We start from the raw sequence: 15554 nt of genomic DNA on the forward strand, positions 1-15554 counted from the left end.
CATATGGGTCAGAGTCCTGGACTCTAACAAAAAGTAATGAAAACATGTTAGGATGTTTCGAAAGAAAAGTACTAGGGCGAATCTATGGAGCAGTCAATGTCAATGACAATGGAGTGTGGATAAGGTGATACTTCGAACTTTATAGAGTATACCATAAACCAGATATCATCATCATCATCATCAATGGTGCTACAACTCTTCGTGAGTCTTTGCTGCGTTTACTATTACCTTCCATGTTTGTCGGTCCTGTGCCAGTAATTCCCATTGTCGCACTCCCATTTCCTCTAAATCTTCTTTGACTGCATCTTTCCACCTTTTTCTAGGCCGCCCTACAGACCTTTTTCCCTCTGGCCTTTCGCAGAACACATTGTTAATAAGGCGATTGTCGTTACTGCGTATCACATGCCCTGCCCATCTAAGTCTATTGGCCTTTATATATCTGACTAGATTTTCTTTTCCGAATAGAGACTCTAGTTCGTTATGGTATCTATCCCTCCATTCGTTTGTCACGCTGTCTCTGCAAGGGCCATATATCATTCGAAGAATTTTACGTTCCCACACCAACAATTTATTTATTTCTCTATAAACCAGATATCGTAGAACATATTATGGTAGGATGCCTGAGATGGATAGGGCATATAATGCGAATGGAACAAAATGACCCAGCTAGAAAAATGCTCCTTGATAGACCCATTGGTCAGTGAAGAAGAGGAAGACCCAGAACAAGGTTCCTTGATAACATCGATGAAGACATGAGAAATATGGGAATACGTGCTTAGCGGAGAAAGGCGATGGATAGGGACAACTGGAGAGAAATTTTTGAGGAGGCTAGGACCTATGCAAGGTTATAAAGCCAGAATGACGATGACAACATTAAAATAATAATACTTATCGTATTTTCAATGCAAAGTTACCAAAAACAAAGCATCTAATAACTACAGTATATACAAACCTTTTCTTAAGTCGCGTTTATGGTTATTTTTTTATTTATTTATTTAAAATATAATTACATCAAAAAAATATTATTTATAAACAGTATTAAATTGTTATCTATACACAATAGTTCCTAATACTCTTATTAAATTTGTTGAAGTCAATTTTTCAGTATTAAAAAAATATTTTTTTAGAACTCAAAATCGTACATATATTATTATAAGAAAGGCTATAGCGGGATAAGATGGTCTAAATGCTCGATTTAGTTTTGGGTCTGGCCATTCGAAAGGATATAATTAAAAACTCACCGAGTTAAATTTTCAAGTCCCTAGGTGCCTCTGGGGGTTCGCTATGGGAAAAAACGTATTTAAAAAAAAAAATTTTTTTAAGACGCTGTATTGCCGCAAAAAATCTGAAAACATTCATGAAAGCGTATTTAAATAATACAAAAGTACCTGATTTTTTTCAGATTTTTAGCTTGAAAATTGAGCCCAGGAAAAATATTTGAAATTTTCAGTGATATTTTAGGTTATGCCGGAAATTTTTGGCCAACTTTAAAACAATGTTTTTTAGTGGGTTTTTTCCGTTCTTTCGAATGGCATAGGTATTATTATCATTTTCAACGTGGAAAATGCCTAAAAATAAAAAAAAAATGCTTTTTTTGCCATTTTTCTGCCAATACTCATAACCTCAACAACATACACATAAATTAATGATAATTCATATTTTTATATGTATTCTTATCTTTACAATCAAAATAAGCTATTAAAACTATTATTTTTTCCTACAGCATGCTCCAAAAACCGAAAGACCCCGTTTTGTCCATGTTTTTACTACATAACCTCAAAAGATTCCGAAAAATGAATCGTGAATTAGAACGCACTTGTACACTCAAAAGTTGTGGAATTATAAGCTAGCGAATATATCTATATACGTGATATTATATCACAATGTACATACATTTATACACAGACGCATATCTGTATAGTTCCATGACTTTTGAGATCCTTGTTATATACATTCATAAGCTCGTCCATGCCTTACTCTTCCGCTTAGATACAAGAGCGTTATACCCATGCTTATATCATTATTCCTTTATTTTATATTTTATATTTACTTAACTGTTTTGGCGTTCATGTCTTAGCCCTACATCCCGCATATCCAGGGAACCTGATTGTAACACAAAACATGGCGTTGATAGTTGCGCCGCACGGTAGTTGACATTACGCGGCGCAACTACCAACGCCATGTATATCTGTTATAATCGGGCTCTCATTCTCTTAGTCAGTTTGCGTGTTAGGGCCTTTATCTTTTCGGCGGGGCTTTTCCTCAAATGTTCAATGGCTCTCTGTTTTTGTGTTTATTTTCAATTGATTTTGAATTTGACAGCAGAATTGTGTCGTGTCTAAAATAACAGGCAACAATAACCAGTATTATTGTTAAATTAAGAACTGGATCATCAAATAAGTTTATTTCATCAGTTTTCGGGATAGATAATGAGATCAAAGTATCTGATTTTTGCGAGTCTGTAATCAATTCATTCGAGAGAGATGTATTGCCACAATATTTTGGAGTAAAAAGTCTCGTGAGAGAAGACTTAATCCGTAACCATACTTCTGTTTATGCCATAAAGTTATTTAATTTGACCGATGATCAGCTCACATTAATTTTCGATGGAGCTTATTTAGCTCACCAAAAAAGCAGAAATAATTGGTATCAAAGAAAATCATATTCGGGAAAGAAGAAAAAACCCTTGTGCAAGCCGTTTATCATCTGCACAACAGACGGGTTTGTTGTAGATCTACCCGGTCCATTCTTAGCTACAGAAAATGATGCAAGCATCATGAAGAAGGTTATGGAAGATCCAAATGGAATAAGGTCACTTATAAAAAAAGGTGATGTTTGTATTGTAGATAGGGACGTCGTATCCTATTTAGAAGATCTTGGCTTTAAGGTTCTGATGCCTGCATTAAAAGGAAAAAGACCAAGTTTATCCACAGCTGAAGCTAATAAATCTCGTTACGTTACGAAACTAAGATGGGTAGTAGAAGCTGTCCACGGCATTCTTGAAAAAAAATATAAGCTCCTCCATCAACAATTGGATAATAAATTGTTACCAAAAGTTGGAGCATATTGCAGAATTGCATGTTTCCTTAATAACCGTTATGGAAAAAGATTATATAGCGATGAAGAAGGAGACCCTACGAAAGTAAACGACCAAGAGGAAGACCACAGATGAAATCGGAAATTAATTAAAATCCTTTGTAAAAGGTATATATTTAAAAACCCAAACGGGCTGTGTTAGACAAAACGTTTTCGGAATACATCATTCCATCATCGGTGTCTAGGAGTACATGAATGTAGCCACTAAATATATGGGTAAAAACCCGTTAACAAATAATTAGTTGCATTTGTTCGACATTATATCTTATAAATACTTATGATGTTAAAGTTACCGTTGGATTAGGTGACATGGCGACATATGACTCCACGTTGAAGTTGCAAGTCCTGAGACGGTGTGTCTACGAGGACTTTATGGAGGCAACTGGTCGAACAAATGCAACTAATTATTTGTTAACGGGTTTTTACCCATATATTTAGTGGCTACATTCATGTACTCCTAGACACCGATGATGAAATGATGTATTCCGAAAACGTTTTGTCTAACATAGCCCGTTTGGGTTTTTAAATATATACCTTTTACAAAGGATTTTGATTAATTTTTTAATATATGGTATACAGCCCAATACAGGAACGTAGATTCCTTGTGGATTTTAAATCGGAAATATGTTGCTCAGGATAGAGACCGATGGAAGGAGTTGGGAGAGGTATATGTCCAAATATGGACGACAGAAGGCTAAGAAGAAGAAGAAGAAGAATACAGAGAATGTTGAATTAGAGTAAACTGGATAACACATTGGCTAAAGAAGCTGAAACAGCAAGGTGGTCTAGACAAAGTACGACGACAACCAAGATAACATCGCGAGAAATTCTTGATTTTCCAGAGATGACAGAGAGAGAGATCTCAAAATATTCTTTTCGGGTACGTACCAGTTAGGTCAAGCTGTATGTTACCTAGCTACGTTATTGTTATTGTTGAGTTATTGAACGATAGAAACGAAATTAATTTAGAATACATTCGAATGAAACCGAATATTATCAAGGTTTTGATACAATCCAGACATATCAAAAAAAAAATTATAAATGTTACATTGAGTATAAGCCTGAATCTATTGGCTACAATGCAATTTTACGTCACTCGTGCGATTGTGCTAATGCATTGAGAACTGTTGGATCCTGCTCACATGTTGCTGCTATTATATATTATTTAAGCAATGCTAGGTACAAATCGGACATTATTAGAACAGCTAAATTTCTTTCAGAAATATTTGGTGAAACGGAGATTGATCCGGTAATCGACGAGGATAGTGAGGAAGATTAATAAAATGTAATTATTCTGTCATTCAATGTATCTAGATTAAATAGAATATTGTAAATATAGATTGTTAATTAGTAAATATATGAATTTTTTTTACCTCTAAAAAAATATTTTGTTTTCCTGCGTCCGATCAGCTGTAATAATTAATTAAAAGATATCAAAAATATGGTTCATTTTTCAGAGGTATTTTTGAGGTTATGTAGTAAAAACATGGAGAAAACGGGGTTTTTCGGTTTTTGAGAATGTTGTGAGATAAAACTAATGCTTTGAATAGCTGATTTTAATTGTAGAGTGAAAGATACATGTGAAAATGTAAATTATCATTCAGATAGACACTGAATTTAGAGGTTATATAGCGAAAGCTTAAAAACAACGCCGAAAAACCGGGGTTTTTCGGTTTTTGGAGCATGCTGTAGGAAAAAAATAATAGTTTTAATATCTTATTTCGATTGAAAAGATAAGAATATATATATAAAAATATGAATTATCATTAATTTATGTATATGTTGTTGAGGTTATGAGTCAAAAACTTCAGAAAAATGCCAAAAAAGCAGTTTTTTCGATTTTTAGGCATTTTCCACGTTGAAAATAATAATAATACCTATGCCATTCGAAAGAACGGGAAAAACCCATAAAAAAACATTAATTTAAAGTTGGTTAAAAATTTCTGACATAACCTAAAATATCACTGAAAATTTCAAATATTTTTCCTGGGCTCAATTTTCAAGATAAAAATCTGAAAAAAATCAGACAGTTTTGTATTATTGAAATACGCTTTCATAAATTTTTTCAGATTTTTTTGCAGCAATAGAGCGTCTAAAAAAAATTTTTTTTTAAATACGTTTTTTTCCATAACGAACCCCCAGAAGCACCTAGGGACTTGAAAATTTAACTGAGTGAGGTTATAATTATGTCCTTTATAATTTTGACCATCTTATCCCACTATAGCCTTTCGTAATATCTCATACTACACATTTCAACTGTTAAATCCATTTATACAGTTGTGTCTAGTCAGAATCTAACTTAATTAGCCTATATTTTGATATTTTTGTATATTGCCAAAATGTAATTATTAATTGCTTTAAAACATTTACCTCTAGTAAATTGTGATTCGTAAAAGCCAACTCCTTGATTATTTCCCGGTGCAGCTAGTGGTCCTACTCCTTTCAAAAACTGGGACACGTAATTCTCCAGTGGCAAAATAGGCTCTGTATAATTGGTACTAAATGACAAACCATAAAAACAAGCGTGATCTCGAAGGGTACTACCTACCGCTAAATCTTGAACTACTGGTATATTCAAACTGTTTAAATGATCTTTAGGTCCTATTCCTGACAACATAAGAAGCTGTGGTGTTTGAAATGCTCCTGCGCTTACCACGACTTCTTTAGAGGCTGTAGCAATAAAATTTTGACCATTTCGGGTAAAAGCAACACCTCTAGCTACTTTGTTTTTATCTATAAGGATTCTAGTAGCATAGCTGTAGGTAGAAACCCATAAATTTTTTCTCTTAAGAATGGGTAATATAAACGCTGTTCCAGCATCCTGTGTTCGTCCATTTTGTGTATTGATTTGAGCAGGAGATGCTCCTAATCCCGTTCCAGCATTGTAATCAGCTATCGGTAAACCAAGCTCTGCATGTGCCCCTAGCCAAGCTACTAGTTGAGGGCTTTCTGGTAAATGGTATTCGACATTGAGGAGTCCTTGATATCCATGGATTGATTTATTAACAGGTGCTCGCTTATCTCTGTGGTTAAACCTTTCGGTTCTTTTAAAAAGAGGCAAAACGTTATTGTATGACCATCTAGAATCTTGTACTTTATTTGCCCACCGATCAAAATCTAGGCTTGAACCTCTGGAGTAGACCAAGCCGTTTATTAAAGTTGTACCACCTACTCCTCGTCCTCTGGCATTTGAACACTTTTTTTCAACCATACCTGTAAGTTTAACGAAGATTATATAAAATAAAATAAAAAAATTATTATGATTCATTAAGTAAATAAAACGTAATTTTAGATATACCAAAATACGAAAACCATATGTTAGAAAAGATCAGTTTTTTTCAATTATTTATTATATAACAGCGGTAAAATTACTTGAAAATTAAAAAACATACATACAAAAATACATACAACTGTAAATGAGATTATATTCACTAATAAACATCTTACTAATTAATATTTTCCTTAATCTTTGATATAATTGTACAATGTAGATAATTTTATATAAACAATTATACAAAACTTGACTTATAAAATAATATCCTTACCTAAACACGCAGTTTTTTGTGGAACACTGACGAATCCCCAATTATAGTCTGTATATTCGACTTCGAAGTACATATTAGGGATATCCGTGATGTTATCTCCATATCCACCAGCCTCTATTAGCAATATTTTCCATTCTTCAACTTCTGACAATCTATTAGCTAAAAGGCTACCGGCAGGTCCTGCTCCAATTATAATAAAATCAAAAGAACCGAAATCTAAAAAGAAAAAGATATATGTAAGCAAATGTTTTATGGTGCTATATTTATTATTATTTAAATCAGATTGAAATATATTTTATTTCGGTTCTGTGTATCTTTTTTGTCATTGATTGCGTTGATTTCTTTTTATTTCTATTGATTCGTATGTATACCTCTTCTTTTTGTTTTGTTCGGTTTTTAAAATTTTGATGTTTTCGAAGTCAAATTTATGCTTATTTTTATTTTCATGTTTTTTGGGCGCAGTGACGTTGTGATTGTAATATTTGTGAGAACGAATTCTGGATTGAAGCAGTTGACTGGTTTGCCCGATATAGACACCTTAAAAGTTAATACATGGTATCTCGTAAACAACATGCGATTTTTTGAGTTCGTGTTTTTAGTTTAGTGAAATATTTATTTAAAAGGTTGTTGCCTTTGTGAGCCGCGGTTATGTTTTGTTTGGCTAAAAGATTTTTTAGTTGTTCGGATAAACCTTTTAAATATGGAACAGTTGTATACGTAGTCTTGATACTGTTGGGTTTATTGTTATTCGTATTGTTGTAAAATTTATTAAGTCTTGATTTGAAAATAGTTTCGATTAGATTTTCGAGATATGCATTATTTAGAAGGGCATTTTCACTCTTTTGATTGCAATTGGTTTCAAGAAACTCATAAAACTATATGTAGGTATATATATATATATATATATATATATATATATATATATATATATATATATATATAGATATATATGTTGAAATGATATTGTTTAAAAAATTAATTTATAAGTTATATACTACATAATATTATCATAAAACTATATGTAGGTATATATATATATATATATATATATATATATATATGTTGAAATGATATTGTTTAAAAAATTAATTTATAAGTTATATACTACATAATATTAGATATAAAAAAGTATTTGATTAATTTAATAAATTATATACTAGAGAATTTAATAAAAATTATTTATGTGAGGGCATTTTTAAGAAATTAGCATATAATAATTGTAAAAAGTTGTATTTTAATGTTGTAAATATATTTAAGTGAGCCATGTGATTAGGCAACCAACTATACAGTAAGTGACATTTAGGAAATAATTGGGAATATAAAGTGGGGTTATAATAATATATTGTTTGAAATGTGTATTTTATTAAATTAGAGTGTTAGTTACTAATTTAAATATTTATTCTGATCTGAAAAGCCTAAATGTAAACAAAATTATCAATAAAAAATGATCGAATTCTCCAGAATGCAGAGTTTGACCATTGTTTACGGTCGAACATTCTCGAAATAATGGTTATGTCTCTGGATTGAACATATATTGTTCCAGAAAATTCCATATAGAAAAAATAGAACTAAATAGAACATGATCTCTTACCAGATGGTTCTGGAATATCCAAAAAGATATAAATACCCGTGATTTGGATTCAAGATGGCAGTTTTTAGTCAGCAGAAGTCAGGCCAGTTTATTATGAAAGTTAGTTAGAAGATAGATACATTTACTTAGTGAAGTCAATTGTTCAGAATTTTCAAGGAGTTTTAGTAAGAGAGTCAAGCAGTTTTATGAGTTAAATGAAGATTGAAAATTATGCATATATTTTAATGCACATTTATAATTATACACAAATAATTATTGAAGATTAAAAAAAAAAAAGTATATTACAAGAATAGTGGTTGGATATTGGAAGAAATTAAAATTATATTATGATTGGAGATTAGTATAAATCAACTTATAATAATTATATGGAGATTGGATATTGGTATCTTGAAAAGAAGAATAAATATAAATGCTGTTTGCTGGTTTGCTTGGTAATTTATAAATGCTGGTGAAGAAAAATATATCTTAAATTGGTAGAAGTAATTTCACAAAAACAAGGATAACCGAAGTACGAAGACATTCAGTGGTGATTAGAATCCATATAGTGGAAAACAGTTCATTTAGGCATTCAGTGAAAGAAAGGTACAAAATTTTGTTAATATAATTTAGTTAGTGTCATAACAATTTCAAATTTGAAGATAGTTTGTTTAAATTTTACATTGTCTATAGAATTTAATTAGTTTTATAAGAATATCAATTTAAAGATAGTTTATTTTAAATTTACATTGGCTAGGTTAGATATATATGTGTGTTTCATAATAGTTATAATAAAGATAATTTAAAAAAGTACTTACAAACTAATTCTTTGAGAACCGCGATAAAAACCCTATATTATTAAAAAATACTCATTGCTCATCATTCAAACAAAAAAACACATCATAACAATATATATATATATATATATATATATATATATATATATATATATATATATATATATATATATATATATAAATATACAGGGTGAGTTTTTTGGAAAAACAGAATGCACAAAGAGCTAAGAGAAATGAGAAAAGAAAATAAAGAATATAAAGAAGAGGTAATAGAATTAAAAAAGTCTTTGAAAAAAACATCTATCAACAAACTTGAAGCATTTGAAATGTGGTCATTGAGAAGAATGATGCGCATACCTTCGGTGGATAGAGTTCGAAACGATGACGTCCTTAAGAGAGCCGGCGTGAAAAGAGAACTCTTTGAATTAATTAAAAAACCCAAGATTGGTTACCTTGGGCACATATTGAGAGGAGCAAAATATGAAATACCACAGTTAATCCCACAAGGGAAGATCAAAGGTAGGAGAGGAGCCGGCCGCAAACAATTATCCTGGTTAAGGAATATTAAAAAATGGACAGAAATACACAATACAGGTGAGCTGTGTCACGCCGCCAAGAACAGAATTCTAGTAATGAGATGTCGCCTACGCACTTTGGTGTACGGCATGTTAAGAATAATAAGAGATGAAATTAAAAGAAAACTTAGAACAAAGCAACGTATAAATGAGGTAAAAATAGATTAGAAAGGATGGGAAAGGAATCGAGAAGAAACGATATTCTAGTCACTGTATTTAAAATTGATACACATGATGAAGAGAAAACAAAAGAAGATATGACAAATTTTATTTAAAGAAAAAAGTAAAAATCTTCCTTATTATATAAAAAATCACAGAATAGAGTAAATTATCCCATTATGTCGTCGTATTGAGTAAAATGGGGTACGAAATTAAAACCAAAAAAGCCTATTGACAAAATACGCATACAAGTACTGCTTCATCATCCTCATCTTTTACACCTGCACATAAATTGTTCGTAGGAGGTTGGACTAACAAGATGCAAATAATAACTAATGAACTCGCACGTCGCATAGGATTAGCCTGGGCAGCATTTGGTAAATCTTTGACAAATGTGTTTTACCTGTACTTACTTATGAAGCGGATACATTAATACTTACAAAAAAGATAGTTAATGAGATTTGCGTGACTCAGATGTCTATGGAGCGCCAGATGTTGAATGTCTCTCTGAGAGAATGAATCCCAAACGAAGAAATACGTCGTAGAACAAAAACAGCAGACGCTATAGAAAAAATCGCGTCATTATAATGGAATTGGGTTTAGACACATCTCCAGATTATCAGACAACCGATGGACAAAACGTATTTTAGAGTGGAGACCAAGGCAAGAAGCAATACGAAGCAGAGGACGCTCATCAACTAGATGGACTGACGACCTGAAGCGTGTTATGTATTATGAAAGAGCTGAGGGAGGCCTATGTCCATCAGTGGACGTATACAGGTTGATAATGATGATGATGATGAATGATCATCTAGCAGAAGCATAACCAGTGAATCCTTTGAAGCTCTAGAATACTCGACAAACTTCTTATACCACGAAAATATCCACCAGGCGCGAGGCTATTTAAAAACTCCTGTTATATTTGCTTTCGGAAAATAATAGCATAGGAGGCATATAGACTCCTGAGGTAAAGAAACAAATTTCTGCAGTTATAGTTTCGCTCCTCTCGGCAGATGCAAGCGCGCCAACTTGGCGCTTTCCTTTTAAAGCTACATTTTTAGAAACTCCCTTTGGATTAACCGTAATTTCTGTTTCCTCTACATTGAAAATTTTTTCTGCTGTTAACTTATTTTTCTGAATAGTTTCTTCCAACAGTTTACAGAATTGTTGAACAGCCACTTTGTTAAATCCTATCGCACGGGCACCTGACGTAGCCTCAGGCTTCCTGATTAACAATTCTTTATTGCAATTTAAAAATCCCTGCATATATCCCTGTTCAGCCATTTTATGATTTTTGTTTAAAGGGTGCTTAATCCTATTTTCATCAGCAAGCTTAAAGGCAAGTTGCCTACATTCTTTCATATTAAAGTCTAAAAATCTGACTTCCATATCTGTTAGATAAGCGACAGGTTTTACTTCTTGTTCTGGAGTGAAAACAGGTCATTTAGCGCCTAAAACTTTTGCATCATGACTTGTTTTTTATTATTACATTTTAAAGTTGTTTGAGGTACAGCAAATGCAATTAATGCTCGATAGTAACCCATCTCACCAGTTACTATAGCATTTACAGCCAGTTGTCTCTTTGTTAACTTCTTTTGACGATTAGTTTTCGTTTTGTAGGTAAACACCATCTGGAACAAAACCATATTGTTTCCTAACATTTTTGTGGAAACTTGCATTAAATAAGATATAAGTTTTATATTAAAATAAATGGATCATAATGTTAACATATACTGTATGAGTAAATGAGGGTACCAATAAATAGGGCAAAAGGGGTACCACTTTTACTCCAATTATTGGTGCCCCATTTCGTCCAAAAAGGAGATTTTAAGACCTGTTTAAATCATTACAAGTATTTATTGTTTAACATAATGACAAAGATATTCTCTAGAACACATTCACAATTGTTGGAAATAATGTTATTTAATAGTAAATCGGTTTGGTAATACTCACAATGGGTTATTTTTTGGCTGATATTATAACTTGGTTAACTAAAACGCATATGTATAGTTTCGTTCAAGATATAAGAAATTTGGGCTGTGGCTGGTGGGATGACCTAATCGACCGCAGTATTATAATAATGAACAACACCTATTGATGTTACTAATCCCTCAATTGTCTTTGCGACGGCTAGCAATAGTTTTGGAACAGCTTACTAGGACCGGACTTTATATTATTTAGAGAACTGACTTGTTTTCTATGAGTGCAAATAAATTGTTAAAATTAAAATTCCTACCCAATGCTTCGTATTAAAAAAATTTTGCTATACACGAATTAGTCATCTTTGCTTACTCATCTGATTTACTGATCTGAAATTAAGTTGCTTGGAATCAATTATTATTAACAATCACAAACAATTTTCATGTTCAACGAGCTCATTACTTGAAATTTATGAAGTTAGAATATTATCTTTTTTACGTCGTTTTCACTTTAAATAAAATGGACTTTCGATAATGAAGCTTTTTATCTTTAAATAAAAGAAAATTAAAAAATCATAAGCAAGTATATTAGTTAAAAATAAAGTATACCTCTTATTATTATTCTATAGCTTTACACATTATAATTCTCGTGCTAATAGGTATTTAGGTATAATTAGATATCATTTTTTTATCTAGAAAACATAATTTATGAAACATTATGAAAGGGAGCAAACATATTTAAGTTTGACATTTGCACATTTAGGCAGTTATTTTATTGCATTTAGATCGGTGGTTAGGTCACGACTATTCAAGTAAAATGTCAGGAATCGGTGAAGCTAGTGCTAAATGTAAAACACGTTTACATTTATCTGATGATGCCAAAGAAATTATTAAGATTGTTTATCAAACAGTAAAAGAAGATAATCTAAATCCAGAAGACAATAAATTTCTCATCAAGGCAACATCTCGATTGACAAGAATGCCATACACAACAGTGTGAAAAATTGTTATAGATAGAATTCAACCTCCTAAAAAGCGGAGTGACTTTTCTACATATAAAGCAGTAAATGAAAAAGACGCTGAAGTAATTAGAAGAGCAGTTTATAATTTCTATTCAAAGAAGCTAGTTCCAACCCTTAGTATGATCTACGATCAACTTGTTAAAGACTGTTCTAGTACGTATTCGCCTTCAACTTTATCAATGGTTTTTAATCACATTAGTTTTCGATACAAGAAAATTAATAAGCGATTATCAATAATGGATTCCACTCGACTTATTAACTGGAGAAACGAAAACTTGGATGCTATATCTAAATTTAGAGATGAAGGAAGACCAATATTTTATCTGGATGAAACATGGTTCGTTACCCAGGATACTGCTCAAAAAGGTTAGACAGACGACTCTATTAAGTGTGCACCCAATTATCCAATTAATAGAGGTCAGCGAATAATTATTCTGAACATTGGATCCAAAAATGGCTGGCTTGGAGGAGAAAGTTTTTTACTATCGGCAAAAAAACATTAAAGATTCAAAGCTGTATTACCATGAAAATATATCAAGTAACTTGTTTAAGGAATGGTTTGAAAATAAAGTGTTGCCAAAGTTGCCTCCAAAAAGTGTCATTGTAATAGATAACGCGACGTATCACAGCGAACAAATTAGAAAAATCCCCAGTGTAGGCTCGACGAAAAAACAAATATCGGATTTTTTGTATGCAAATGATTTGTACTTTGAAAAAATATATACAAAAAAAGAAATGTTGGAAGTTCTTCACACAAAAGTATTTGAGAAACAGTTTGTTATAGACGAATTAGCCAAACGTAATGGTCATATTATATTGCGATTACCTCCTTATTACTGTATTTTCAGCCCTATTTAACTAATCTGGAGCCAACTTAAGGTAAGTTTACGGCAAAACAACTGCTGTCCCAAATTTAGTAGCCAATTGGTATCACTTGCTGTAGAAGAAATAAAAAATATTTCCCCAGCACTGTGGCAAAATTGTGTTTCCATGTTATAAAAACGGAGGATCATTACAAAACATTAACCTCTGACATTAAACGAATAATTATAACATTAGATGATGACGATTCTACTGAAGATGACAGCGATAGTGACATAGAGTTTTAATTTTTAATTATTTTTTTCCATCTCAACTTCAAATTTAATTTTTTTATGTGATTGTTTCTAATTTTATTATCCCTCCGCTACCGGAGGGGGGTACAGATTGTACCCCAAATTCGATTTTTTATGAATAATTTTTAAAAATGTTGGAATTTTGTTTAACTGTTCTAGTTACTTCTTCATTGGGATGTGTAAAAGCATATCCAACCATTTGTTTTCAATTTGACATATTTTTACCTATGAAAAATGCAGCACTGTGCTCGGGGTACAAGTTGTACCCAGTCCGTCAACCGCGGTACAGTTCATTGCAGTTGACGCCACTGACTAAACCAGACGTTTTGCGCACGGTACCAAACCTGTTGTTTGCAATAACACACAAATCAGTTCTGTGGATGACTTAGTGCTAACATACCGTTTTAGTTTATCCATTTGTGATTACACGATTTACCGATATGTCGAAAAAAATAAAGTTAGACCTTCGGAAAGAACAGGATCGTGAAACTGCAGTGCAGTGGTTAGAGGAAAGTGATGATGATTACCTTTCTGAAAGAGATAGTTTATCAAATGATTCAGAATTAAATGATAATTTAGAAGTAGCGGAATATGAGCCTGAAATTCTGCAGGTAATTTTTATTTTTGTTTTATGTACGATATTTCTATCTTGAGTTTATTATATTTTAGCCATCTGAGAGCGACAGTAATGATTCTGATAAACCAGTTTTGGGGGCAGTAGATTCCACATTTATTTCCAAGAATGGTACAGTTTGGAAAAATCGTCCTTTACGACAAACTAGATGTCGCACAAAAAACTTGCTCGAAAAACCAGGGCTTACAGAAACATCTAAAAATGTCGCTAAAATCAGTGATTGCTTTAAATTATTTGTAGATGAGAAAATTTTAAGGATCATCGTCAAATGTACAAACCAGAAAGCGGAGAAATACTTTCAGGATTGGAATGGGAAAAATCCTAATAAAACAAGAACCTGGTTGCCCACCGATTTAGTGGAAATTTATGCGGTCTTGGGACTCTTGATTACGGCGGGTGCGCTAAAAGCCAATAGGGAACCAGTGCACTTTTTGTGGTGTCGAAACCCTTTGTACAGTCGATCTATTTTTCTGGCTGTCATGTCACGCGACCGATTTCTAGATTTAATTTCACTTATGCGATTCGATGATTTGAACACTAGAGAAGAACGTAGAAGTTCTGATAAACTAGCAGCTTTTTGGGAAGTGTTTACAAAGTTTGTAGAACACTGTAAAGAAAGTTTTAAGTGCCACTCTCATCTAGCTGTTGATGAACAACTTGTAAGTTTTAGAGGTAAGTGTCCATTTAGAGTCTACATTAAATCAAAACCAGCCAAGTATGGCATCAAAATATGGGCTCTAGTTGATGCAACAATCACCTATGCTGCTAACCTTCAGATTTATACTGGAAAAGATGGTAACAAACCAGAAAAAGACCAGGGCAAAAGAGTAGTACTTGATTTGGTCTTATTTCTAAAAACTGGTTATGGCATCACTACTGATAATTTATTTACCAGTGTTCCCTTGGCAAAACAACTCCTAGATCGACAAATAACATTATGTGGAACACTTCGAAAAAACAAGCAGGATATCCCTCCAGCCCTACTACCCAATATTTCTAGACAAGAAAAGTCTTCAGTTTTTGCCTTCACTGAGGAAATAACACTGGCGTCTTACGTTCCTAAAAATAATAAGGCAGTAATTTTATTAGTACAGAACATAACGACGATAAAATTAGCGGAGAAGA

The 15554-nt window shown here is 32.4% G+C and overlaps 1 protein-coding gene across 2 annotated transcripts in view; it reads right to left on the reverse strand.

The window, feature by feature from the left end:
- LOC140450060 (glucose dehydrogenase [FAD, quinone]-like) overlaps positions 1-15554 on the reverse strand; it is a 367487-nt gene that overhangs the window by 7714 nt on the left and 344219 nt on the right. For both annotated transcript variants that reach the window (XM_072543487.1, XM_072543488.1), the window contains 2 exons: positions 6642-6857; positions 5467-6309 (listed from right to left, as the gene is read on the reverse strand). In XM_072543487.1, coding sequence (XP_072399588.1) covers positions 5467-6309; positions 6642-6857 — 1059 coding nt within the window. The remainder of the gene's footprint in view (positions 1-5466; positions 6310-6641; positions 6858-15554) is intronic.

Source organism: Diabrotica undecimpunctata, chromosome 9, assembly GCF_040954645.1.
Source record: "Diabrotica undecimpunctata isolate CICGRU chromosome 9, icDiaUnde3, whole genome shotgun sequence".
In the NCBI taxonomy this organism is placed as follows: domain Eukaryota; kingdom Metazoa; phylum Arthropoda; class Insecta; order Coleoptera; family Chrysomelidae; genus Diabrotica; species Diabrotica undecimpunctata.